This window comes from Dama dama, chromosome 14, assembly GCF_033118175.1.
Source record: "Dama dama isolate Ldn47 chromosome 14, ASM3311817v1, whole genome shotgun sequence".
NCBI classification, from domain to species: Eukaryota; Metazoa; Chordata; class Mammalia; order Artiodactyla; family Cervidae; genus Dama; species Dama dama.
In genome coordinates, this window is record NC_083694.1 from 68711143 (window position 1) to 68738930 (window position 27788).

The 27788-nt window shown below is 44.7% G+C and overlaps 1 protein-coding gene across 6 annotated transcripts in view; it reads right to left on the minus strand.

Moving 5' to 3' along the window:
• The window catches only part of HHAT (hedgehog acyltransferase), a 338119-nt gene that overhangs the window by 38587 nt on the left and 271744 nt on the right, over window positions 1-27788 (minus strand). For 2 of the 6 annotated variants that reach the window (XM_061161030.1, XM_061161029.1), the window contains exons 11-12: window positions 23032-23176; window positions 10215-10636 (exon numbers count right to left, since the gene is read on the minus strand). In XM_061161030.1, the coding sequence (XP_061017013.1) occupies window positions 10458-10636; window positions 23032-23176 (324 nt within the window). In that variant the 3' untranslated portion in view covers window positions 10215-10457. Of the gene's footprint in view, window positions 1-10213; window positions 10637-23031; window positions 23177-27788 lie in introns of those variants that run through there. The other 4 variants (XM_061161027.1, XM_061161028.1, XM_061161033.1 and 1 more) reach the window with 3 other exon arrangements.

Consider the following 27788-nt stretch of genomic DNA (forward strand, 5'->3'; position numbering starts at 1 on the left):
AGTACAACTCTTCCAGGCTTGAAGAGAAGGACACTGGAAGGGCAACTAGAAATTTCCCATATTGCTCACCAATGCGGGTATTAACAGGTCAAATTATGACAGTATTTTAAGGGTGACATAAAGAGCATTTCAACAAGAATCATTAGGAGTGTTCATTAAAATACATATTTGGGGTGCTACCCTAGACCTACTGAATCAGAATCTCTTACAGAATCTCGGGGTCATGCATAATAAGCTTGTCGTGTGGTTCTGATGGGCAGTAATGTTCTGAAACAACTGTGCTGGAGTTGGGAAGACAAAGGCTGACGTCACACTGACAAACGATGACACAAACGGGAGCAATCTCATTAAGAAAGCTGTGTTTAGACCAGGTCAACCTTGAAATCACTCAGCGCTGTGTTAATAATGAGAAGTGTGGCAACCAGGCATCAAACCTGCACTGAGCCAGAGACAGGAGGCAGGAGAGAATGTCATATATATTTAACACTGAGTTGTCACAGCACATAAACAAAACCAGAAAATCTCCTACACACCAGTCTGAGGACTTATCTGAAGGTGAGATGTGACCCATGTTTCCTACCATTTCAACGTGTCCCTGGCTACATATCAATCTCTACACTCTCCCTACATCCATGCATCCATCTGTTTGCCAGATGGATTGATAGAGTTATTTCCTCTGGAGAGCTTGGAAAAGTCACCTTATGCTAGGCAGTTGCACAGCATAAGGACACCAGAAATACCAAACTAACATGATGAAAGTCAGGGTCGAGAATGATTCCTAGACTTGAGCAGATGACCAATGAATCTTTTTTATTTTTTTGGATTTATAGAGGGAGCAAGGAAGGAGAAAATCAGATAGGGTGGGATAAGAGGAGGAAAAAAAGGTAGATAGGTAAATGCGTGGACTGATAAAGAAAGGGTGGACAGACAGAGGTTAGCTGGATGAGGGGAAGGACAGATGTCTGGAGGAAAAGATAGGAGAACCATGTCAGATCAACTATCTTTTATCTCTAAACTATTTTTAACAGGCTTATTGGGACATAATTGAAATACCACACAATTCACTCATGCAAAGTGTGTGTGTGTGTGTGTGTGTGTGTGTGTGTGTGTATAAAATTCAATGGCTGTTCATATATTCATAGGAATCACCAAAATCAATTACAGAACATTTCATCACCCTACAAAAGGAACCCCAAGCTCATTAGCCATCACCCTCCAAACTCCCATTCCTCCTAGCCCTAATATATTTTCGTCTCCATAGATTTGCTTATGCTGAACATTTCGTATAAATGAAATCATACAATATGTGGTCCTTAATGACTGGCTTCTTTCACTTATTATAAAGTTTTCAAGATTCACCTATGTCATAGTATGAATCAGTATTCCATTCCTTTTTATTGCTGAATAATATTCCACTGTATGGCTACTGTTGTTTAACCACTAAGTCATGTCTGACTCTTTGTGACCCCATGGACCAGAGCCCACCAGGCTTCTCCGTCCATGGGATTCTCCAGGCAAGAACATTGGAGTGGGTTGCCATTCCCTTCTCTAGGGATCTTCTTGACCTGGGGTTGAACCCATGTCTCCTGCGTTGGCAGGCAGATTCTTTACCACTGAGTCACCTGTGAAGTCCTCCATTGTATGGATATACCATATCTTATTTATCTATTCATCAATAGACATATGGGCTGTTTTTACTTTTTTGGCTATTATCAATAATTTGCTATGAACATTCATATACAAAGTTTTTGGTGTGGGTATATACCTAGAATTAAATTGCTGAGCCATATGGTTATTCTATGTTTAACTTTTTTTAAGTCTTACTTATTATTTTTAAAATTTTTACTCATTTTTATTTTTTGGCTGCACTGTGTGGTATGTAGGCTCTCAGTTCCCCAACTAGGGATTGAACCCACACCCCCTGCAGTAGCAGCACAGAATCTTAACTGCTGGACCACTAGGCAAGTCCCCATGCTGAACTTTTTGAAGAACTGCCAGACTATACTCCAGAGCATTTGTTTTCTACTTTACATTCCCACAGACAGTGTATGAGGGTTTGGATATTTCTACATCCTCTCCAACACTTATTTTCCATTTTTTATCTGTTATTACAGCCAACTTAGTGGTATCTCATCGTGGTTTTAATTTGCATTTTCCTGATGGTTAATGATTTTGAATATCTTGTCATGTGCTTGTTGGATATTTGAATATCTTCTTTGGATAAATGTCTAATCACCTTTGCCAATTTTAAATTGCTATGTGTCATTTTATTATTGAGTTATAATAATTCTTTATATATTCTTGACACAAATTCTTTATCAGATATATGGTTTGCAAATTTTTCTTGTATTTTGGTTGCATTTTCACTTTCTTGATGTTGTTTCAATCACAAAACCTTTTTATTTTGATGATGTCCAATTGATCTATTTTTTTTCTTCTGTTGCTTGTTTTTGGTGTCATATCAAAGAAACCATTGGCTAATCCAAGGTCACAAAGATTGATCCCTATACTTTCTTGCAAGAGATTTATAGTTTTTGCTCTTACAATTTAGGTCTTTGATGCATTTTGAGTTAATTTTTATATATGGGATGAGGTAAGAGTCCAACTACATTCTTTAGCATGTAGATATCCACCAAAATATTTTTGATAGAAGAAAAAGGGGCCATGTGAGCAGAACAATGTTAATAATTTTACCAATATTACTTCAGGGGCAAAGATAAGGAAACAGAGGGAAAATGTGTACTGGCCATTCTTTCCCCAAAATTCAGAAATGAATCTATGTGAGCTACAAAAGGGCTTCCCTGGTGGCTCAGCTGGTAAAGAATCCTCCTGCAATGTGGGAGACCTGGGTTCGATCCCTGGGTTGGGAAGATCCCCTGGAGGAGGGAAAGGCTGCCCACTCCAGTATTCTGACCTGGAGAATTCCACGGACTGTATAGTCCACGGGGTCACAAAGAGTCAGACACGACTGAACGGCTTTCACTTAGAACGAGGAGGAGCTACAAAAACAGTGGATAAACCTCAAGTATTTCTGCCCTTGACTCAGGGGCCAAAACATTAAACTGTACAAACATGAAGACTTAGTGACTCCCTAAAATCTGCTGTGGGAGAACTCTGAAGGTCCCTTCTTCCGTCTCTCCTGTCCTCTGACACCAGGAGCCCTTGTCATTCCACACGTGGCTGGCCTTCCTCTTCCTAGTCCTGCTTTCCTCCAAATCGGTCTCCACGTTATTTCTACAATCTTTCAAAAATGAGATCTGTGCCACTCTCTTGCCAAAGTCTGCCTGGGACCCAACCTTATTTTCAACCTATTACGGTTGAAGCCCACGCTCCATGGCATGGCAGGCGTGGCCTTCATTACCTTGCTTTCCAGTTACCTTTCTGACATTTCCTGGTGCAATCAGCCTATTCCCTGACATCAAGCTTCTCATCTTCTCCTGCTGTGATCCTAAGATGCTTGCAGTTTCCTGGATGCACAATATTATGCTTTCATGCCCTTGGGTAAGCTGTGCCCATCCCCCAAGTCTGATACTTACTCATCCGTTAAGCCCAACTCTGTCACTTCCTCCATAGTGAATTTCTCACCCAGAAGATAAAGTTAACCATTCGTCTCTCTCTCTCCAAAGCACTGTGTCCCTAAGCACTATGTCCCAAAGCATTGTGAAATATTTTGCCATATTTGGTTTTCACTGTATCCCAAGCATCCAGCACAATGACCAGCAGGAATACAGGAAGGCCCTTTCCTTAAAGCAATTTTCTCTGTTAAAAAAAAAAAAAATACCTTAGCCGAGGGACTTCCCTGCTGGTCCAGTGGTTAAGATTCCATGCTCCTAGTGCAGGGGGCCCGGGTTGGATCTCTAGAACCCACATGCTGCAACTGAGGGCATGGATGATGCAATGAAAGATCCCATGTCCTACATCTAAGACCAGGCACAGCCAAAATTAAAAAAAAAAAAAATTTAATTTAAAAAATAAAAATGATTTTAGCCTTATTCAGACTCATCTGACCACTGTGCCTCTTTTTCCTGAATCAAATAGACAGAGACTGTTTTCATATGTCTTATTATCTTACCATGCACTTTTGCTTCGTTTAGTAAGCTCCTCCCCAGGGTAGCATTTTTTTACTGCTAGGCAAAAAGTAGGACCCAACCCCTCTGGCCACCTTATTGAGGCAGCCATGAAGTGAGAAACGTAATCTAGAGGCAAGCCTCAAAAATGAGAAAGTGACAGGTAACTGGACACAAACAGAAGGATAAAACTGGAGCAGAAAACCATTTTATTATAAGTTATCTGGTTTCTTCTAGCTCAGGAAACAATGACTTTCCGAGGAAAGACATGGCTCCAAAGACAGGTCTGTGTGACCACCATTTGTCTGTATCTGTCATTTGAAAGTCAGCCAAGTAATACCACTCATTACATTATCTGACATCTTTTTGGTCTTCTGTGACTGACAGCCCTCAGGACACACACAACAAATGTGCTCAAAATCCTTCTCATATAGGAAACCCAACTTGGAACCAAGACACGTGAGAGTGTTTCCATTCACCCACTGTGTAGACAAACGTTGCAGAACGGTAAATCCGGATTATCCAGCAAAACTCCATGCTTTCATGTCATAAACCGGGTGGTTTGGCCACCTCCAAGCAAGCCAGAGACATCTTCCTAATCATCTCTGGGAAGAGCATTATGTCCCCTAGCTCAGCCCTCAGTTACTCGCTTTCTGCTCCCCCTAAAAGCCAGAGTAAGTTATAGGTAACCCCCTTTGGTATACACCCTTGGCCCCTGCAAGTCTTTCAACAGCGTGCATGTGTGTTAAGTCACTTCAGACCAACTCTTTGCGACCCCATGGGCTGTAGCCCGCCAGGCTCCTCTGTCCATGGAATTCTCCAGAGAAGAATACTGGAGTGGGTTGACATGCCCTCCTCCAGGGCATCTTCCCAAACCAGGGATCAAACCCACATCGCTACATCTCCTGCATTGGCAGGCGGGTTCTTGACCATTAGTACCACCTGGGAAGCCCTTTCTAACAGCAAAGGAACACAATCACCATTTAAAACAGAATATTCGATTTCCCTTTTATTTTATGGATAATCTTCTCAGTTTTTTTTTTTTTTTTTCCTCTCCAAGGTCACGTGAAAATGCCACCAGAATAAATAAAAGTCCTGAGACATGCTGCTGAGAGACCTAAATAGGGCTAAAATTAGCAGCTGCCTCCTTCTCTGGGCAAGAGCTGGCAGCAGCTGGAGTGTGACAATACCCAGAGGAGAACAGCGGGGAGCAGAGAGGCACTGCGGTCATGCTGCTGGGTTGGCACCAGGGGACAGAGGCTTCGAGCCTGGGGCTGGCTGGATGCCAGGCAGCTCCTGAGCGGAGCATTGGCCCTGCCCGCCTGCCCTGGAAGCCTCGATCTGCCAGCCTGATGTAGGGAGATGCAGGCTTCCAGACCAGCTATCTCTACCTGCTGCTTCCTGTATCAGCAACACCATGGGATGTGGACTTCCATATGTATATCTTTTTGGAGGCACAATTCAATCCATAGCACCCCCTTTGCCATGCTCTTCTAAGTAGGTTCCCTTGTAAAGAATACTCTACAGCAGCAGGAAATACGGCTGGGGGGTGGGGGGCAGCTGGCAGGCTGCAGGAATCCATCACAGGGTCACCGCAGAGGAAAATGGTCCAGATAAGACTCAAATGCCTGTCGGCAGGAAGCTCTAACTCTCGCACAATCCTGTGTGGAACCACACAGGTGCACCCCAAACAGGACTCTGCTTTTTTTCTATCTTTAAGACAGTGACAAGTTTTTCTTCATAGTTTTCATTCTCATTTACTGAGTATTCAGGGGAATACTTGACTGCTTTAGTTACACTCCAGGGAGAGGAACGCAGTGCCCGACAGAATTCCTGAGGCCAGGGAAAGTTCACCCAGATGGATTCCATTTTCTGATATTTACTGCAAAGAGCCACAACCAGCCCACACTGCTGCCTTCTGTTGCATTTCTAGCACCGCACTACATAATACATCATGATCACAGGCTCTTCCAACAGCCATTCCTGAGATTGCTTGGTTCTTTTGGTAATCCAGACAGCATGCCCAAACAAAACCATCTTTTCCCTCTTGCTTTCTTGGCCTGAGCAAGGATGATGAGAGGCAAAGGGCAAGCTAGTGCAATGCCTGAGTAAGCCAGAAAGAGGCAAAACCAACACCCCGAGGGCTGGGGTCAGGAGAGCCAGAGTCCTTCACCACCTGCGCAGGTCAGGATGAAACTAGAGCAGTCCCTCCTTACATGCAGGAGACATGTTCCAAGACCCCGGTGGATGCCTAAAACTGCAGATAGCTCTAAACCTCATAGATGCTCTTTTCCCCTATGCACACACACCTATGATAAAGTTAAATTTACAAAGGAGGCACTTAATTTACAGTAAGAGATAAACAACAATCGATAATAAAATACAGCAATTGTAACAGTATACTGTAATAAAGGGCTTCCCCTTGCGGCTCAGCTGGTAAAGAATCGGCCTGCAATGTGGGAGACCTGGATTCGATCCCTGAGTTGGGAAGATCCACTGGAGACGGGAAAGGCTACCCACTCCAGGGTTCTGGCCTGGAGAGTTCCATGGACTGTATAGTCCATGGGGTCGCAAAGAGTTGGACACGACTGAGTGACTTTCATGTTCACTCACTGCAATAAAAGTTATGTGCATATGGTCTCTCTCTCTCTCAAAATATCTTATTGTAAAATTTAATGCTTTCCCCATCTTAACTAAGCATCTGTATTATACTGTGACCATAACTTCTGTAGTTTGTGGTGCAATAGCAAAACTAGCATGAATTTCTTTTTCCTTCTCCATAATTTCACATGTAGAAGATTCATTCTTAGGTAGAATGTAAGAAGATACACCTTACATTCTAAGATGCTCTTAGCATCTCAGCATATGATTTTTTTCTTCCCCTATTAAGTCAAAACCTTTCACCTTTTCACTTAAAGCACTTACTGCCTTCTTGGCATAGCTAAATTGCCAGCATCACTACTCTTGCGCTTCAGGGCCAGTATCAAGTAAAAGGAGGGTTACTTGAACAGAGCACTGGAACACAGAGAGAGAGCTGACCTGGGGACCAGACCCATACTAAGCGATTAGTAGGGACAAGCTCTGCGAAGGGAGGACCCACGTTCCGGGTGGGATGGAGCATGACGGCAGGAGACGTCACCACGCCAACTCCATACAGCATGCGATGTAGAACTTAAGGATCGCTCATTTCTGGAATTTTCCATTTAACATTTTCAGATCACAGTTGATAACAGGCAACTGAGGAAAGGGAAACTGAGGCTAAAGGGAGACGGCTTTACTTGCAGAGAGACGTGGACCAGCTAGCGGCCACCCATCCAGGGGTCAGTCTATCAGCTCCAGAAACTGGAGGTCTAATCTCTTCCCCCACCCCCATACTGATGACGATCAGAAACAGAAGAACAAGCCAGGCACCCAGGACTTTGTCTCTAACAGTGACACTTGGGGATGTTCTGTGATGAAAACGGGGGTCTCCTGTTATAGCATAGGCCTCACAGAGAGGCCACAGTGGTATAAGTAAAGCTACGGGATTTAGAGTCAAAAGGCCTCTGACTCACCTGGCTCCTCAGCTTCCTAGCTGCGTAACTATGACCAAGTTTCCTGACCTCTCTGAACCTCGGTTGTTAGCAATACTGTGTTCCTAGCAGCACTGGGATGATGTCTGCCTAAGCTATCTCACAGAGGGCTGTAGAAAAACCAACTGAACTAGTGCCCTGGAAATTACTTAAGAAACAGTAAAGAGCTTAAATAGTAATAATGGACACTACTAAGAGGCATTAAATCATACTGAGTCAGAGAACTCAGGAAACTCTAAATAGCCTAGGCATCTATGCAAAGAAAAGGAAAGGAAAACTTGGTTAGTAGCTGGGGGCTCTGGCCCCACACCCTATGTGGACTCCAGGCTGGACCACTGGGAAGCTCCTTTAAGTCAGATCAGCCTGAATGTCTCAATGTCCCAGGCTTAAACAGTATGGACACCTCCCTCTCTGTCTCACACACACGTCACTGATTATTTCACAGAAAGATGCAGAACTGGCCAAGGCCTTAGCTCCCAGGCCCTCTCCTGCCCTTCCCCAGCCAAAACCACCAAAGGGTCCAAGTGACCACATAGGAGGCAAAGAAAGTCTCTGCAGGGAGAAGAGGGAGAGAATCTGGAAAGAAGAGGCCGAGGGGAGAGATGACAAACTGGGATCAGATTTTGTGGGGTCACTTAAATGACCGTGCTCCTGCGACAGCTCTTCGGCCCCTCTGCATAAGCAGTTAAGATAGATTGCCAACCGCAGTCAGTCACAGTCCTTCCCGCCTACCTGTCAACACCCTTCACAACATGATTTCGCAGCTCCCCCTATGAGGAGATGAAATCTATTTCCTCTCTCCTTGAGTCTGGGCTAGTATACCACACGCTTCGGCCAAAGGATGCAGCAGGACTGATGATGGGCCAGTTCTGCGCCTGAAAAGCTTTGCACGCTGTCTGTCCGCTCTCTTGAACCACTATGACTGCCACATGAACAGGCCAGGTCTGCTGAAGGGTCAGAAATCAACGCAGAGCAGACCTGACTCAGCCAGTTCATCCCAGTGAAGGTCCCAGAGACACGACAGCCCAGCTAAGATCAGCAAATCCAGTGCAACCACAGTTGACCCAGAGACAGATGCATGCGGCTGTCCCAGATCAGCCAGACTCCAGCTGGCACAGATTTGTGCGTTATACAAACGCTCGTTCTTTTAAGCCACTAGGTTTTGGGGTGGTTTGTTATGTAGCAGTGGCTGACTGATGCATGTCATGCTCAACCACTGTCTAGTCCATATTAACACTTCTTTTCCTTTGGGCTTGAATAAAATGAGGAGGTGGGACTCAAAGGACAGAGTGACCTTCTGTCCTTCATAGAGCAGCCGTCTTCAAACTGGGAATGCATACAATTAAACAACATGGAAAACTTTGGAAGAATGAATTTCCAGATCCTAAAAATTAATCTGAGGCCAAGTTTCTCCTTGTCCTTTCTCCTCCCCCTCTCCCTCCCTGTCTCACACATACACACAGACACAAGGCTTTCATCTCACTTTACCAACAAACAAACAAACAAAGGAGAAGCTTCTTCCTCATTCTTCTTATTCAGGATATTGCTCTAGGATGTAAAACCCTCAAGGGAATCAGTACATTTTGAGAAACTATTTGACCACATCTACGAAAGCTGAATATATGCACACCCAGGGACCCAGCAATCCCTCTCCAGTTATAAACCCCAACAAAAAATGCACACAGATCTTCACCACATGTCATATATATGACAGTCCATAGGACCTTACTGCTATCATGTTCAACAACAATAAAATGGACAAATTGTGGCATGTTCACACAATGAAACACTTTATAGTAGTAATAAGCAGGGAAAAAACCTATAATCACATTCCAAAATATGGATGACTCTCTCAACATGATACTGAGCAAAAAAAAGTGAGACAAAAAGAATACATATCATGTAATTCCTTCTCTTTGTAGAATCATATAATATGTGTATATGTGCATTAAACAAACAAACCAGCTACTCAAGAAAGCTATGCATTTAGATGTCAGAATAAGGCAAGGCAGTAACTGGCAGGGGTCATGAGAAGCATCCTTTAGGTGCTCGATATATGTGTGTATTTGCCTACAGAAAATTCTTAAGGCATTAGCACTTTGCTAGGCTATTATTACATTTTAAATAAAAAGCTTTACAATAGTGGAACAAACTAAAGCAACAATTAGATAATTGCTTTAATCAAATAACCATAAATCCCTACTTCATCCATTTCAAGAGAAGTTTTACTTTTCATGTTTAATATTTATCAAAAGTATCACCTTTAAGTTGAGTTATGCATTAATAAGAACTGTAATGATAACTCGACCCAGGAGAAAAATGTTTATATTTTTAGCCTTATGGTGACAGAAAAACAAATCAATGCTACATAGAAGTATGATAGTTGAATAAGGAAATAACTAAGACAAGACAAAATTCTACAGAAGAAATTAAATAGAAATATGATATCAAGGAAATACTGTGAAAGAAGGGCTTGCTCATTTATACTTTTAAAAGGATGACGGTCGGTATAAAATCACTAAGTTATTAAAAAAAAAATCACTAAGTTATTTATAATCTATATTATTTAGAGCTATCAGTTTTACATTTAAACATCAGCATTTATAATATGACAAAAATTAGGTCTTTTATAATTATTTAAATTTACAATAGAAGAAGTTAGGTGCTTACTTTAAAAGTCACAGTGGGGTATGTAGCTCCTCAAAGTTACTTTATTAGGATGAATATAAGCAAAAAAAAAAAAAAAAAATTATACCAAAAAGTGATTCAGTATAAAAGAATCTCCCCAAATACACTACCCTTAAGGATCTGTACCCCTTCATGGACCTCTGTCTTGTTCTGGCGAAGGGGCTTGTGTAACTCGATGAAGGGATGAGCCATGCTGTGCAGGGCCACTGAAGATGGACAGGTCATAGTGGCGAGTTCTGACAAAATGTGATCCACTGGAGGAGGGAATGGCAAACCAGTCCAGATTACTTGCCGTGACAACCCCGTGAACTGTATAAAAAAGGCAAAAAATATGTGACACCGAAAGATGAGTCCCCCAGATCAGAAGGTGTCCAATATGCACCTGGGGAAGAGTGAAGGACAACTACTAATTGCTCCAGAAAGAAGGAAGCAGCTGGATCAAAGCAGGAACGGCGTTCCGTTGTGAATGTGTCTGGTGACGAAAGTAAAATCTGACGCTGTAAAGAACAATATTGCATGGGAACCTGGAAGGTCAGCTCCATGGAGCAAGGTAAACTGGACGTGGTTAAGCAGGAGATGGCAAGAGTAAACATCAACATCATAAGAATCAGTGAACTACAATGGGCTGGAATGAGTGAATTTAATTCAAATGACCATTAATCTACTACTGTGAGCAAGAATCCCTTAGAAGAAATGGACTAGCCCTCATAAGCAACAAATGAGTCCAAAACGCAGTACTGGGGTACAACCTCAAAAGCTACAGAAGGATCTCAGTTCATTTTCAAGGCAAACCATTCAACACCATAGTAATCCAAGTCTATCCCCCAACCACTAATGCCAAAGAAGCTGAAGCTGATCAGTTCTATGAAGACCTACTAGAACTAACAGCAAAAAATAAATAAATAAATAAAAGATGTCCTATTCATCACAGGGGATTGGAATGCAAGAGCAGGAAGTCAAGAGATACCTGGAGTGACAAGCAAGTTTGGCCTTGAAATACAAAATGAAATTCTGCCAAGAAAACACACTGGTCATAGCAAACACCCTCTTCCCACAAAACAAGAGACGACTTTACACATGGACATTAGCAAATGGTCAATACCAAAATGAGACTGATTACATTCTCTGTAGCCAAAGATGGAGAAGTTGTATGCAGTCAGCAAAAACAAGACCTGGAGATGACTGTGGCTCAGATCATAAGCTCCTCATAGCAAAATTCAGGCTTAAACTAAAGAAAGTGGGGAAAATCAACAGGCCAGTCAGGTACGACTGAGATCAAATCCCCGATGAATATACAGTGGAGGTGATGAATAGATTGATGGGATCAGACCTAGTAAACAGAGTGCCTGAAGAACTCTGGACACTATGGACAGACGTATGGAGAGAGGTTCATGATATTGTACAGGAGGAGCGAATGAAATCATCCCAAGGAGAAAGAAATGCACGAAGGCATAGTGGTTGTCTGAGGAGGCTTTATTAATAGCTGAGAAAAGAAGAAAAGTGAAAAGCAAGGAAAAGAGGAAAAGGTACACCCACAATTAAATGTAGAGTTCCAGGGAATAGCAAGGAGAGACGAGAAGGACTTCTTCAATGAACGATGCAATGAAATAGGGGAAAACGACAGAAAGGGAAAGACTAGAATCTCTTCAAGAAAACTGGAAATATCAAAGGAACATTTCATCCAAAGATGGGCACAATAAAGGACAGAAATGGTGCATATACAATAGAAGCAGAAGAGATCAAGAAGAGATGGCAAGAATACACAGAACAACTGTACAGAAAAGATCTTGATGACCCAAATAACCATGATGGTGTAGTCACTCACACAGAGTCAGACATTCTGGAGTGTGAAGTCAAGTGGGCCTTAGGAAGCATTGCGGCCAAGAAAGTTAGTGGAGGTGACAGATTTCAAGCAGGCTATTTAAAATCCTAAAAGATGATGCTATTAAAGTGCTGTACTCAATGTGTCAGCAAATTTGGAAAACCTAGCAGTGGCCACAGGACTAGAAAAGGTCAACCCTAATCCCAATTCCTAAGAAGGGCAGTACTGAAGAATGTTCAAACCACTGGACAATTGCAGCCATCTCCCATGCTAGTAAGGTTACACTCAAATCCTTCAAGCTAGCCTTCAGCAATATGTGAACTGAGAACTTCCAGATGTTCAAGCTGGGTTTAGAAAAGGCAGAGGAACCAGAAAACAAATTATCAACATTTGCTGGGTCACAGAGAAAGCATGGGAATTCCAGAAAAACATCTACCTCTGTTTCATTGACCATGCTAAAGCCTTTGACTGTGTGGCTCACAACAAACTGGAAAACTCTTCAAGAGATGGGAAGACTAGACCATCTTACCTGTCTCCTGAGAAACCTGTATGTGGGTCAAGAAGCAACAGTTAGAACCTTGTATGGAACAATTGACTGGTTCAGTATTGAGAAAGCAATACAACAAGGCTGTATATTGTCACCCTGCTTATTTAACTTTTATGCAGAGTATATCATGCGAAATGCTGGACTTCATGAGTTACAAGCTGGAATCAAGACTGTCAGGAGAAAGAGCAACAACTTCAGATATGCAGATGATACCACTCTAATGGCTGAAAGCAAAGAGAAACTAAAGAACCTCTTGATGAGAGTGAAGGAGGAAAGTGAACAAGCCAGCTTAAAACTCAATATTAAAAAAAAAAAAAAAACTAAGATCATGGCATCTGATCCCATCACTTCATGGCAAATAGAAGGGGAAAAGGTGGAAGCCATAACAGATTTCCCCTTGGGCTCTAAAATCACTGTAGATGGTGACTGCAGCCCTGAAATTAGAAGACGATTGCTTCTTGGCAGGAAAGCTATGACAAACCTAGACAGTATGTTAAAAAGCAGAGACATTACTTTGCTGGCAAAGGTCCATATAGTCAAAGCTATGGTTTTTCCAATAGTCATGTATGGATGCAACAGCTGGACCATGAAGAAGGCAGAGCACCAAAGAACTGATGCTTTCCAACTGTGGTACTAGAGAAGTCTCTTAAGAGTCCCCTGGTGATCAAACAAATCAATCTTAAAGGAAATCATCCCTGAATATTCATTTGAAGGACTGATGCTAAAGCTGAAGTTCCAATACTTTGGCCACCTGATGCAAAGAGCTGACTCATTGGAAAAGACCATGATGCTGGGAAAGATTGAAGGCAGAAGGAAAAGGGGATGACAGAGGATGAGATGGTTAGATGGCATCACAGACTCAATGGGCATGAACTTGGGCAAAACTCCAGGAGATGGTGAGAGACAGGGAAGCCTGGGATGCTGCAGTCCATGGGGTCGCACAGAGTTGGACACGACTTGGGGACTGAACAACAACTACAACAAAGACCTGTAACAGTGGTATATGCCTCGTACACTATCTCATTAAGCTACATTAGTCATATGCTTCTGGTTACAAGTCACAGAAACCTAACCAAACTGAACTGTCAACAAGTGAAGCATCTGAGATTTAACTCTACTTGCAACAAATTAGCCTCCCAGTTTCATGCATGTAGGCAGAAGACACTAGACTATTCGGACAGAGATGAAGGACTTTATTACTCAGCAATAACAGTAGCCAGAGCATCTGTGCCCTTTCCCTGAGCCCAAGATGCCACAATGCAACGTCAAGAGGGCCAGCTGGGACCTGCACATGTAGAGGGTCATATTATAGGAGATAAACCCCAGCCATAAGAATCTAAGTATTTTATAACGGGCAGACCTCTGCCCCAGAGGGAGATTATTTTTATTAAACTGAACAGTAATCAAACACCCTCTACTTCAGAGCAACACACCATCTCCACTTTCCAAAGACGCTTGCTATACAAGCATTCTTGGAAAGAAAGCCTGGAACAGAAGCAGTCAATGGATCTGTGCGTAAGACATGCAGAAACACAAGACGGCCTTGGAAATTGTCTCCCAACATGAAATGAGTAAAGAAGAAGAAATAACAGCTTTTGTAATTGAAAAGTATGTGTTGGCTTCGAGAACTCCTAGCTCTAGAGTGCTTAAGAGTATGTTGCAGTGGCTTGTCTCAGGATATGATCTCTGAGACAGTTTCCAACATTCAGTTCTGCTTTCCTCAAAGTCGGCTTCCTTCTCTATTTGGCTCTCCCCTGACAGCAGCAAGAGGGCTCCCAACAGCTCCGGCCCAGTATCCTGACAGATTTGCAACAAAAGAAAGAGAGCTTCTCCTTCCTGACAATTTCCAACAGAAACTCCAACTGCACCACGTGGGGAGATGGACCATTAGGGTGGGCCAGTCCCGCTCACGTGTTGACCCCTAGATCTCAGATTGACGCCAACTGACAGTGAGGTAAGAGAGGTTTGGTCCCAAAGAGGGGGAAGCAAATGCTGAGCAAGTAAAACTGCAGCTTTTCCCTACACTGCTCTCTAAATACCCTTAAGACAACAAATCTCACATGTGTACTTCTGTGAAATTAAGCATCACTTATTTCCACAGTCAGATTCTTATTTTAATAAGACTAGCGGCGAATCCAAATTGCTATTTTATAATCAAATTTCCTGAGAAAGAAGCTATTGCCGTGGTGCTGCAAAAGGGTCGTTCTGTGAAATAGCAACTGTTACTGGATCATGCTGTGGCAGGCGAAGAGACGGCTCCTCCAAGGAAGGCAGCGTCCCAAACCCTGGCACTCACGTGAGTTAGCTTACTGGGCTTTGCAGGGACACTGCAGGTGTGATCACGTGATGGATCCTGAAATGGGGAAATTATCCTAGATTATCCAGGTGGAGTTCATAATGAAAGGGTCCTTATAGGAGAGACACAGGAGGAGTCAGCCGGCAGGCGCTGAGATGAGAGCAGCAGAAAGGATGCAGAGGAGATCTGAAGATGCTACACACCTGAATGTGAAGCAGCAGCACATGAGGCAAGGGTTGCAGCTGGCCTCCAGCGCTCAAGGAATCAAACTCTCCCCTTGCGCTTCCAGAGGAACCAGTCTTGCCAACGCCTTGACTTTAGCACAGCAAGCCTGATCTCAGACTTCCGGCCTCCAGAACACGCATGCGCGCTAAGTCACTTCAGTCGTGTCCGACTCTTCGCGAACCCATGGGCTGTAGCCCACGGCGTTCCTCCATCCATGGGATTCTCCAGGTAAGGAGTGGGTTGCCATGCCCTTCTCCAGGGAATCTTCCCAACCCAGGGATCAAACCCGCATCTCTTAGGTCTCCTGCGTTGGCAGGCGGGTTCTTTGCCCCTAGCGCCACCTCGGAAGCCTCAGGAACAAAAGAAGATAAAACCACGCTCTCTGAAGCCAGCAAGTTCATGATCATTTGTGACACTGGCCACAGGAAATGAACACGTGTCGGCATAATGCGAGCGGCCAGTGCCCGGTACACTGGCAAACAGAAACAAACTCAGCGACCGAGTCTACTGCACAGAAGGACTTGCTCCGGAAGCTGGGACACCTGATAACGATGACTCTCGCTACATTCTGCCTTTTGTTACAAAAATGGTACTGCCTTCCAAATTAAATATTCTTCATTTCGAACACTGTAAAAACTATTTGGTGGTGACTTGAGGAGACAATCAGGTGGAAGGGTCCCGGTGCCTGTGACTGCCAGGGCAGCCCTCCTCTGGTCCTCAGCTGCAGGGCAGGCGCTAAGCTATGTCTGCACCCCTTCGATAGTATAACAGTAATTGCAATAAGCAAACAAAATAATAACATAAATTCCAGGATGGATGTTCATTTCAGAAACCACACCTGCACAGCAATCCCATGACTTTCTGGTGTGGGCCTTGGAGTACATACTTGGAAATCCTGCTGCAGACATCCTCTTATGTATCAAGTACATATAAGATTTAGTTAGAAGACAAAGGGGACTTATTTAAATTTTTATTAAAATTATTTTGGTTTAATTCTACTACCATGTTTGTAATGTGTTTTTCTATTGAGAAATAACTGACATATAATTATTGAGCTTTAATTAACATATTGTATTAAAGTGTAGACAAAATGATCTGATTGTAATGTGCATTTGGATCTCACACTGCATATAAATAATTGGGGGCCAATAAGAGGTAGAGGCTTCAAATCAGTAAGAATCAAAATTTTCTTTCGATTACAATGAACGGTGCCTAACCATACTAGTCTTCACTTGATATTCTATTTAAAGACACTTTAAAATGTTCCCAAATTCCATAAAACTCTTTTCAAATGAATTCACAAAAACTCCTAGTTAACAGAAAAAAGTGTCACATGACCTCACAGAAAGTAGGACTTAGATGAACAATGATTCAAACTCCTTTCAAGATATCTTAATAGAAATTCTCTTAGCTTTAACATAACCCCAGGTGCACTTCTGGATAAGAACTCCCACTCTCTATTCCTCATGCCCTACGCCTAGTGTCTTGGCCTGAAATACTTTTAGGAAAGATGATGCCCACAACGTCTGGGTGACCACGTGGCAAAGATGAAAGAAGAAACAAAGGCATCTGAAAGTCTTGAAATCCAGACTCCAAAAATGGCCCGTAATGGACCAGTGGGCAACCCATGGATAAACCGCTTAATTTATATCAACATGTTGACATCACCACCAATACAATGGGTGGGAAGCTCCTGTTCCTCAAATCCTTCAGGAAATTGCATAAGATTCAGTGGGGCAGAAGCAGAATCAATCAGAGCAATGAAAACTCCATGTCCAGAGCAGGGCAAGTGAAGAGGATGAAACAAATCAACACAAAGAAGATGCCTGAGACAGTGAGTGACATGTGCCCTCTATCTTCTCTCACCAAAGATGGAATTTAGTCCCAAGAATGTAATGAGATGTGAGGGGAATGAGTTTCTCTTTAACCACAATCTTCTAGAATCTCCAGTGCAGTATCACAACTTGGCTTTAAATGAAATGCCTATCCAGAGCCATTTGAGCCGGGAGATGAATAAACTGCCTGGACAAGCTAGTAGTCAGGGAGAAAATATACTGTCCCTTTTCTCTGCTAGAGACAGCAAGCAAATATGCAGAAGTAAAGGTTCTGACCTGTCTAAGAAAATGACGAGTTCATCTCTCACTGCAATCTGGAGGGAAAACAACCAAAGTTTCCTTGCCTTGGTACAGGGACCCCTCAGGAGCTAAGTGCTAAGATGGAGTTTGCCAACCTAGATCAGGCAACAAGAAAGAGGGGAAAGTAAGTGTGTGTTACATGTGTGTATGTGTGTGTGTTATATGTACCCTAAGACATGTATGTGTGTAGTCAGGCAGGAGAATGGTTGATGGAAGCCAGGTCTCTACCACCTCCAACAAACACAGAATCCGTGGCTGTTGACAGGAATAGATGGATATTTCAAAAGGAACACAACTCTGCACCCAGACGACACCACAAAGCTCTCAGTGCCCTTACGCCAGATGTATTCCTAGCACATACCCATCCCTAGTTCTAGTTCAGTTGCTCAGTCGTGTCTGACTTTTTGTGACCCCATGGACTGCAGCATGCCAGGCCTCCCTGTCTATCACCAACTCCCGGAGTTTGCTCAAACTCATGTCCATCGAGTCAGTGATGCCATCCAACCATCTCATCCTATGTCGTCCCCTTCTCTTCCTGCTTTCAATCTTTCCCAGCATCAGGGTCTTTTCCAGTGAGTCAGTTCTTTGCATCAGGTGGCCAAAGTATTGGAGCTTCAGCTTCAGCATCAGTCCTTCCAATGAATATTCAGGACTGATTTCCTTTAGGATGGACTGGTTGGATCTCCTTGCAGTCCAAGGGACTCTCAAGAGTCTTCTCCAACCACAGTTCAAAAGCATCAATTCTTTGGCGCTCAGCTTTCTTTATAGTCCAACTCTCACATCCATACATGACCACTGGAAAAATCATAGCTTTCACCAGACAGACCTTTGTTGGCAAAGTAGTGTCTCTGCTTTTTAATATGCTGCCTAGGTTGGTCATAGCTTTTCTTCCAAGGAGCAAGTGTCTCTTAACTTCATGGCTACAGTCACCATCTGCAGTGATTTTGGAGCCCAAGAAAAGAAAGTCTCTCACTGTTTCCATTGTTTCCCCATCTATTTGCCATGAAGTGATGCGACTGGATGCTATGATCTTAGTTTTTTGAATGTTGAGTTTTAAGCCAGCTTTTTCACTCTCCTCTTTCACTTTTATCAAGTTCTTCTTCACTTTCTGCCATAAGGGTGGTGTCATCTGCATACCTGAGGTTATTGATATTTCTCCCAGAAATCTTGATTCCAGCTTGTGCTTCATCCAGCCTGGCATTTCTCATGATGTACTCTGCATAGAAGTTAAATAAGCAGGGTGACAATATACAGCCTTGACGTACTCCTTTCCCAATTTGGAACCAGCCTGTTGTTCCATGTCCGGTTCTAACTATTGCTTCTTGACCTGCATACAGATTTCTCAGGAGGCAGGTCAGGTGGTCTGGTATTCCCATCTCCTGAAGAATTTTCCAGTTTGTTGTGATCTACATAGTCAAAGGCTTTGGTGTAATCAATAAAGCAGAAGTAGATGTTTTTCTGGAATTCTCTTGCTTTTTCTATGATCCAACGGATGTTGGCAATTTGATCTCTGCTTCCTCTGCCTTTTCTAAATCCAGCTCTTTTCTAAATACCCATCCCTATCGGCTGCCTTTCCTCCTCACTGTGCCCCGATGACAGAGCACTGCTGGGATGCTTAAGACACAGTTGGTTTATGGTCTCACAGATCTGGAGTTGTAATGCAACAATGCTTTTGAGTTACAGAGTAGTCATCAACTGCTTGTTCAAGAAATCAACTTACACTTCAATGTCAAGGACTTAAGACAGACCTGAGAAAGCTTCTGCCATCAACAAATGCTTTTCAGAGCCACTGAAGTTTGCCTCTGCAAAGCAAGACACAGCAGGGTCCCTTCTACAGCAGGCTTAGGGACCAAATCCTCAGCCACAGTTTTTCAGATCCCTAAACCCAGCTAAGTTCCTGTAAATACATATAAAATAGGCTTAAATATTCACATTCCTCAAGCTGCTTAAGGTAAATTTCAACAGTAAAGGTTGGAGGATTTTCTTTCAAAGGCAAAGATATAGTATCTCTATTCTCCACTGAATTAACTGAACATCACTTTTCCAATCTCCACAGCACAGATAACACTAACACGGATGGCTTGTGTGTGACCCAGAGGGTCACTCAGCATTTCCATCCCGTGGCTGGCACTGCCCACTTTTAAGGACAGCAGGGCACTGTCCACAGCAGAAAGAGAAGGGTCTGGTTTTAATAATCTCACATCACCAACGGTGTAGAGATCAGGAGAGAGCTATTTACGTAAGCTAAATATTTAGATATTTACTAAAACAAGTTTTATAGCTTAAAGCAAACAAATCTGTGTCTAAAGCAGTGACCTGGAGATGGAGATACTGACCTTAAGACAGCTCCTCCAGGCTAATCATGAGATACTTCTAGAGACATCAGTGATCCTAGGCAAACACTCCTGAGAATGAATGAGGCTGTCCTCAAAGACGCGTGTGCATCCACATCCCATTCGCTGAGGGGCACTGGTAACCTCCTCCAAGATCCCCGTGTCCCTTGAGCACCTTGGGAGGGTGTGGCGTACCCCACTCTCTGTCTCGGCAAGTTCCAGCCCATCAAGGCACATAGGGCCCAGGGTGGTTACCCCTGGCGGAAGGGCTACCTCCCCAGGAAACCTGGAAATCTGAAGACTGAGCTTAACTGCTCTCCATTCACTACAAAGAGACCTCTCCTCACTCGCTTTGTCTCTTTTTCCTCAATGTATAGAGATGGGTCTTGGAAAAACAGGTCCTGATCACGTGGCCGAAGGAAGCGGCCAGAGACAACTAGGATGTCGAAGTCCTGGCTCATCCATCACCAGCTTCAGGTACAGCTCGACAGTCCCTCATCTGAACCCTTTGGATCCAGATGAGTTTCAGAATTCAGATTTTTTTTTTTTTTAAGCTAACATGATATCCCCAGGAGAGTCTGAGGAAGCATCCTATAAATGCATGAATACTTTGTTGTATCAAAATATGGATATTCATACTAATCTTCTATCAGGTCAATCAGATTTGTTATGAAAAGAAATCCAGACTCCTCAAGGATAGTGGGTTTGGCACTATCTGGTTCACATTCCTCCAAGAAATATCTAAATTCTATCGCTCGGGGACAAAAGATCCACAGTGGGAAACCAAGGATGTAATTGCCAAAACCCCAGGAAACCTACCCTTACTGAGGGGGCCCATGGGACAGATCAGCTGGGATGGGGCCACGTCGATGTGAACAATCTCTGACATAGACGATGCCTTCTGAACTGAGCTTCCCTGGCCTCAGACCCCAGACAGGAATGGACCCAGAGCCCTCCAGATTCAGAGAAGCATTCCCCTGGGACTCTAGCGCCCAGCTCCAAGGCGGACACAGAGCGATCCAGTCGCAGATCACAATAGGAGTCACAAACCAGAAACAGACCAGATAGTTCAGAGCCCTGACACCCGCTCCCCAGTGTGCGGGGTGTTAGCTCCACGGGGGACAGGACAAATCGTGCTTTGATCTTCATGCCTTTGAGAAACAGGGAAAACATCTTACCGCTACTACCTCTTCTTTGTCCCTTCAAAGGCCAGCATTCCCAGGTTTTACCTCCCACCTAGTCTCTGCTCACTCTGGGCATGCTCCTCGGCGAACTGCATCCACTCCCATGGCCTCACCCGCCACCTTCATGGCCCGTCTCCCACGTCGCAGTGGTTCTGTCCCCTCCTCCTCCCCTACGCCAGCTCACATTTTTAACTGCCTCTTGGGAACCTCCAGGGCTTGTCTCACGCGCCCTGTCCCGCCACGCCATAGTCCACTGGACTGTGCGCGCCCCCACGTCTCCCTGCGCTGCACCTAGGGGGTCACGTGGCTGGTTCTGGCCAACGGAATGTGAGTGGAGATGCCTAGTGTCGCTTCCGGCGGGGTATTTAGTACCTGGTGACACCACCCCCCTCCATATTCTCATCTCCTCCGTGATGCCAGAACAAGAAGGTGAAGAATCAGAACAAAAACAGTCTAGGTCCTGAAGTCACCGCTTCGAAAAAGTCTCTGGACCTTCACTGAACTGCCGGAGGAATAAACTTCTATGGGGGAAAAAAATTACTGAGAGTTTGGGGTGATCTGACAAAGCCCCTAACGTTAATTACCCCCACACACCTGCCTTCTTTATCTGGCAAGTTCTGACTTACTGCTCAAAACTCCAGTTCCAATGTCCCCTCCTCTGTGAAGCTCAATTCCCATGGGAAGGTCAGCCCTCCACCCGGCAACCTCCAGCAGTCAGTGCCTCGTGCATTTGGCCCAGCGATGATCCGACTCTACGGACACATAACTGTTTGCACGTCTGGCCCCCACATTTGTGCTGCTTCTTCCACCCTTGTCTCCTCAGTGCCTTGCAAGCAGCGAACACCTGGAGTGTTTATTTACTGAAGCCAAGATTAGAGCCTTCTGGCTCAGGTGACCAGCAAAACCCGAGTCGGCATTTTCAGAGTCATCGTGGTCTCTGCAGTGTGCTAGGCATGGTGGGAGGAGGCAAGAAAAGTCAACAGCTCTGTCGCCCACCTCAAGAAGGGTTTTTTATCTTTCAGTCCTCTGTGCCCCCATTACCTCCCATCTTCATTCAAGGACAGCTTCCACATACAAATTACCTGGTCTTTTCAAGAACTATTGGTGAAAACATTTCTCTGAGAGCGAGATCAAAGGGGTATGGGAGTGACAAGATGAAAGCAGAATAGGGCTCTGTCCTGGTCCCTGAGCCTGGCTCACCCAAGCCTGCCACAGTTTACACACACGACCTGGCGTCCTGGGACCATGCCACTGTGCCGGCTTATCTCTGATGTGAAAAGCGTCGCTGGCTCACTGGGGACCCAGATGTGGAGATAACACCCTAGCCACTACCAGGCCACGTCATCACCACTTGGCAAGACTTGCCAAACCAAAAGCACAAAACCATGTCACTGGTCAGGGCAAGAGAACAAGGGCTCTTGGCTCTGAACACACAGTGAGCTGGCTGAGTAATGTGCTCTGTGTCGTTCCTGTTCTTCCAGTTCTTTTAAATACATGATGTAAAGCTCAGCTTTAGCCCAAAGGAGATGGTGACCACAAAGGATGACCAACAATTAATGCAGTCTTTTCACAACAATGCCCACCAACTAGCATTTTACCTGCTGCAGGTGTGACGTTGCTGTGGACACGGACACATATATGAACACTGAACACATGTTCATTAAACACGAGGCTGGCCGCAGGGGCTGGCAAACCAGTGTCCAGACAAAAACAGCCACAACGAAGAGGTGTGGCAAACCAGGCACTGTGCCCACAGCAGCAGGAGACCACAGAGGGGCTTCTAGGACATTCTCCTGGTAGGACTTTCAGAGTCATCAGTGGAACAAAGTCAGACTCTGCAGTATAATGAAGGCTGATCTACAGACAGTAGGGAAGATTAGGAAAAATGTTTAAATTGGAGACGTAACTTAGCAGCAGGGAAAGACAGATTTTGAGAGAGTTGGATGGTACATCTCGAAGTCAAGTATCATCATAGCAAGACAAGAGGTATATCAAAATAGAGGACTGCTAAAGCCACAGCGAAAGCCAGGACTTTGCCCCAGGCTGGCATTTGTATAGGTCACACACCACAGACAAGGCAAGGAATGCCGCCTCCTGTCCCATATGTGATACCAACTGCATAAATGTGGAAAACAAGAAATTGTCTGAAAACAGCAACTTACCTTGTATGAAGATCCTATCCCAGTAGATTTCCCCGACTTGACTGCCCCCGAGAAACACCAGGTTGGACAGGATCAGCATGGAGGTGGAACAAGAGGCAAGAGCAGCGTGCAGTCGCCGGCGAGCTCCTGGGGAGAGGAACTGGGCCTGGGGGAAAAAGGCGAGAAGGCATCTCATCACAAGGGTGGAAAAAATCGGGCTGAGATGTCACGCAGCCTTTCTGTTACCAGCTCAGGATGCCTCCTCCTAGAGCCCGAGGTAGACTGTTATTTAAACAGCTTTTTGTTTTTTTTGAAAAATTACTATTCCTGCAAGATGCTCATTCTGGTCTACAGAAAGCAGTGACACACTCCCGAGTTACTTCCTACTGCCAAAATGGGCTTCCTTCTGACACGTGTAACACAAACACCGAACCTAGTTGTTTAGGATCTAGCTGAGATGGCTCCACGCATTTTCTACACGTTAAATCTGTAGGTACAAGAACTATTTAAACTGCTCTCCACGACAACAAGCACAACGCCATGTAATGAGGTCAAGATCAGGGAGATCTTCTGAGGGAGTTACCCAGGCCCTGGGAAGCCCCTCCCCCATAAATCTGACCCACTACTAGGAGGAACCCCATTAAGAGCATGCAGCAGAATCAGGACACGCCAACCCCATTTCTGGGATCAGAGTTCAAGGTGCCAGACCCACTGACAGTGAACTTGTTGTAGCATGAGAGAACCGTGGCTAGTCCCAGCACTGGAAATACACAGGAACTGGAGAGATGTTTTCCAGCAATGATGGTAAAGAATTCTGCTCATCCATCCAAGGTCTTCATTGCACTTCTCTTCCCCTTGTAATATTTTCTCAGGGATTTCATAAAGTAAACAAAGCCTTTACTCTTCAGGGCTCATCTTTCTGGTACCCTACTGAGTGAGATCGCCGTGATGTGCCTGGCGTGTTTGAGTCCCTTCAGCACGTGCACTGGGAGTGGCCTTCAGGACTGCAGATTTAGAATGAGAACCAGGGAGAGCACAACCCAGGGTTTCTGACAAATACCTCAGCCTAAGCCGAAGATACAGAGAGGGAGCAAAGGTTCCAGAGATCGTTCCTGAATATATTCCTGAAGCCTGACTATCTCTGGGGTCACTTGCATTTGATTTCAGCTGTGCTCCAGTGGCAAACAAAATTCTAAATTGCCCAAATCTACAGCAGGCAAAAGGACTGAGCCAGAGGGTGAGTCTTCAGCAGGAAACACTTATTCCTGGCGACCCTGCTGAGGATCACCCATGGCTATTCTGAAAGCCCTGATCAGTGTTCCCTGAAAAGTGCTGAGAAATGAATTCCTGACCCCTGCCCGTTCCTCTCCCGCCAGCCCCAGGTCCTGTTTGCATGCTCAGATATACCTGCTCCCTATGGCTCCCCATTCATGGTCTCTCCTCCAGGATTACTCTGGAGCATGGTCTTGCTGCCGCCATACGTGAGCGGTGTGGCTTTCTCATAGATAAGTTGTGCAGCAGGTAATTGACTAAGTTGTCTGCCTGTACCTGGTTGTTCTGGAAAGCTCTCAAGCGATGCTGACATGCCCCTGGTTAGAGGCCACCAGACAAGATGACCTCTAGTCTCTCCCCTCCTCTAAGAGGCCACAGGCAAGTACAGCGGATGCTGTCAAACGGGACTAGATCAGAGATAACTACACTGGTAATGAAGGAGAAATGGAGATGAAGCACGTAATTCAGCACTCTTAACCTCTGAGAGGGCGTTCCTGATAGCTCAGTTAAAGAATCCACCTGCAATGCAGGAGACCTCGGTTCGATTCCTGGGTCGGGAAGATGCCCTGGAGAAGGGACAGGCTGCCCACTCTGGTATCCTTGGGCTTCCCGGGTGGCTCAGCTGGTAAAGAATCCGCCTGCAATGCGGGAGACCTGGGTTCATTCCCTGGGTTGGGGAGAGCCTCTGGGGAAGGGAAAGGCTACCCAGTCCAGTACTCTGGCTTGGAGAATTCCATGGACTATACAGTCCATGGGGTTGCAAAGAGTCGGACACAACTGAGCGACTTGAAAGAAGAACCTCTGAAAGTAACAGACAGTAATCTGCCAGTTTCTGCATTTTTGAGCAGAGGAAGATACTTCCTGAGTGTTCCTGACTCAGTTGGCAGTGACTGAGAAGGCAGGTAAGAGGAAGCAGAGAGGAAGGGGATAATATCTAGAATAATAGATCAAGAAAATATGGATGGCTGTAATCCACATAAATGTGCCCAAATAATTCTGGTACAGGTGCAATTGGTAACACAGCTGATGTCTAAGGGACATGAAGAACTTCTGTTTAAACCCCATCAGGCTTCCCCAACTTTATAACCTGTTATGGGAATTCAAAGACCCTATGGATCTTTCCCCTTTTAATGTCAATTACAGAAGAGCGCAGGTTGCCTGGTTAAAGCTCAAAGTGGTTCTCCTTTTGCGGGAAATGGTAACAAATGTTAAATAATCAACACAGATAACGAGCAAGAAAAATACTCCTTGCCTTGGGTTGCTAAACAGGACTGTTTTAGCCATCAGGTTTCCTGGTCACCTGCCAGGTTCCCTAGTACTGGCCACGGTCAGGGTCTAGTGAGAGGCAGAGCTGGGGGTGGGGGTGGCAGGAGACAGAAGTTGGGGGGTCAGGAGACACAGCAAGGGAAGAGGCGCCAAGGTGAGTGAGTGCTGGACACACAGGGATCCTCTTTCCATCACCTGAGACCCTGGTTCCTACGGCTCTTCCTTTGATTCTCTGATCACCCCAGTTATCTTTCTAAGCTACATGACTCAATAAGTTCCTCTTTTGGCTTAGGAAAAACAAAAGTCAGAATGATAGCAAATACAAAGGAGCCTCTGATCTCAGAGACAAGAGGGAAGATGCAAAATCTGAAGTGACACACTACAGTTCAATCTTTAGAAATAGCTCATTTATTTTAGAGAACTAACAAGAACGTTAAAGGCATGGGCTGTTGGAACCAATAAGCCAGAAAGACTTGAGAAATGAAGATGCTCACAGGCAATTCTTAATTATCCCCAGGGCGCGGGTGGCAGACAAAATGGATGATGATACACAAAAGCCAAAAAACTAATTTTACCTAAAAGTCCCATCGTCTGAACTGACAAAATTAGCCTTGCCAACAAGAAGCACACTTGACAGAACATTGCATCTCTTCATGGTGAATCAGTGGGAGGGCAGAATGATGGGACAGAAGAAAGAAAAAAGAGAACCTGTCCAGATGACCCACAGGAGGGTAATAATTAATAGCAAAGGGGATGCAAGTCTTGGCTGCATCCTGTCTTTCCTCTTCAGGTTCCCTGGTCACACTGGGGAAGATGACAGATTTGACATCGGGGATTTCTTTCTATCTTGGGCACCATCTGGCATTTGCCACTGGTTTGCAACAACCCTAGGGATTAACTACCATATTCAAGGTTTCCAGGAGCAAAAATCCCATCTGGGCAAGGCTGGAAGGGTCTACTCCCTTGGCCCAGCCAGCTCCATCAATAAATACAACTTTATGAGTCCCTGGGACCCCCAGGGTCAAAGTTTCCACTTTAAGCACTTTATTTCTTTTACACACTCTCCCCTGAAGTCCTGTGGTGACTACTGTCATCACCCCTGTGATCCTTCACATCCTCTGGGATGCAGGTCCATATGCAGGGTCAAGCCTCACAGGTTAGTCACCCATGCTCCTGGCTTCAGTTCAGTTCAGTTGCTCAGTCATGTCCGACTCTTTGCAACCCCATGGACTGCAGCACACCAGGCTTCCCTGTCCATCACCAACTCCCAGAGCCTACTCAAACTCATGTCCATTGAATCGGTGATGCCATCCAACCATCTCATCCTCTGTCGTCCCCTTCTCCTCCTGACTTCAATCTTCCCCAGCATCAGGGTCTCTTCCAGTGAGTCAGTTCTTCGCATCAGGTGACCAAAGTATTGGAGTTTCAGCTTCAGCATCAGTCCTTCCAATGAATATTCAGGACTGATTTCCTTTAAGATGGACTGGTTGGATCTCCCTTGCAGTCCAAGGAACTCTCAAGAGTCTTCTCCAACACCACAGTTCCAAAGCATCAATTCTTCGGTGCTCAGCTTTCTTTATAGTCCAACTCTCACATCCATACATGACTACTGGAAAAACCATAGCTTTGACTAAATGGACCTTTGTTAGCAAAGTAACATCTCTACTTTTTAATATACAGTCTAGATTGGTCATAACTTTTATTCCAAGGAGCAAGCATCTTTTAATTTCACGGCTGCAGTCACCATCTGCAGTGATTTTGGAGCCTCAAAAAATTGTTTGTCACTGTTTCCGTCATTTCCCCATCTATTTGCCATGAAGCGATGGGACCAGATGCCATAATCTTAGTTTTCTGAATGGTTTAGGTGCTTGTAAACTCCCTTGGTAGGAGAACTCAGGTTGAGGAATTGTAAACTAAATCGGGAGGGGAAAAAAACATTGTGCAATGAAGATCCATCACGTCGATAATGAAGTGTCAACTTGATCAGATAAGGCAATGATTAGAGTTTCATTTTCATAAATATATCAGGACAAGAACCCCATCTGGTCATGGTCTTTTCACAGAGGATAGATGAGATTGTGGCCATCCAATAGTCTGGCAGCAAAAACAAACACAAAAAACTGGGAGTGGCACTGTTCCCCAGGGGACGTTTGGAAATTGCTGGACATTTTTGGTCATCCCAAGGACAACACAATTGCCAAGAGGTAACTGTAGCATTTGATGGGCAGGGGCCAAAGATC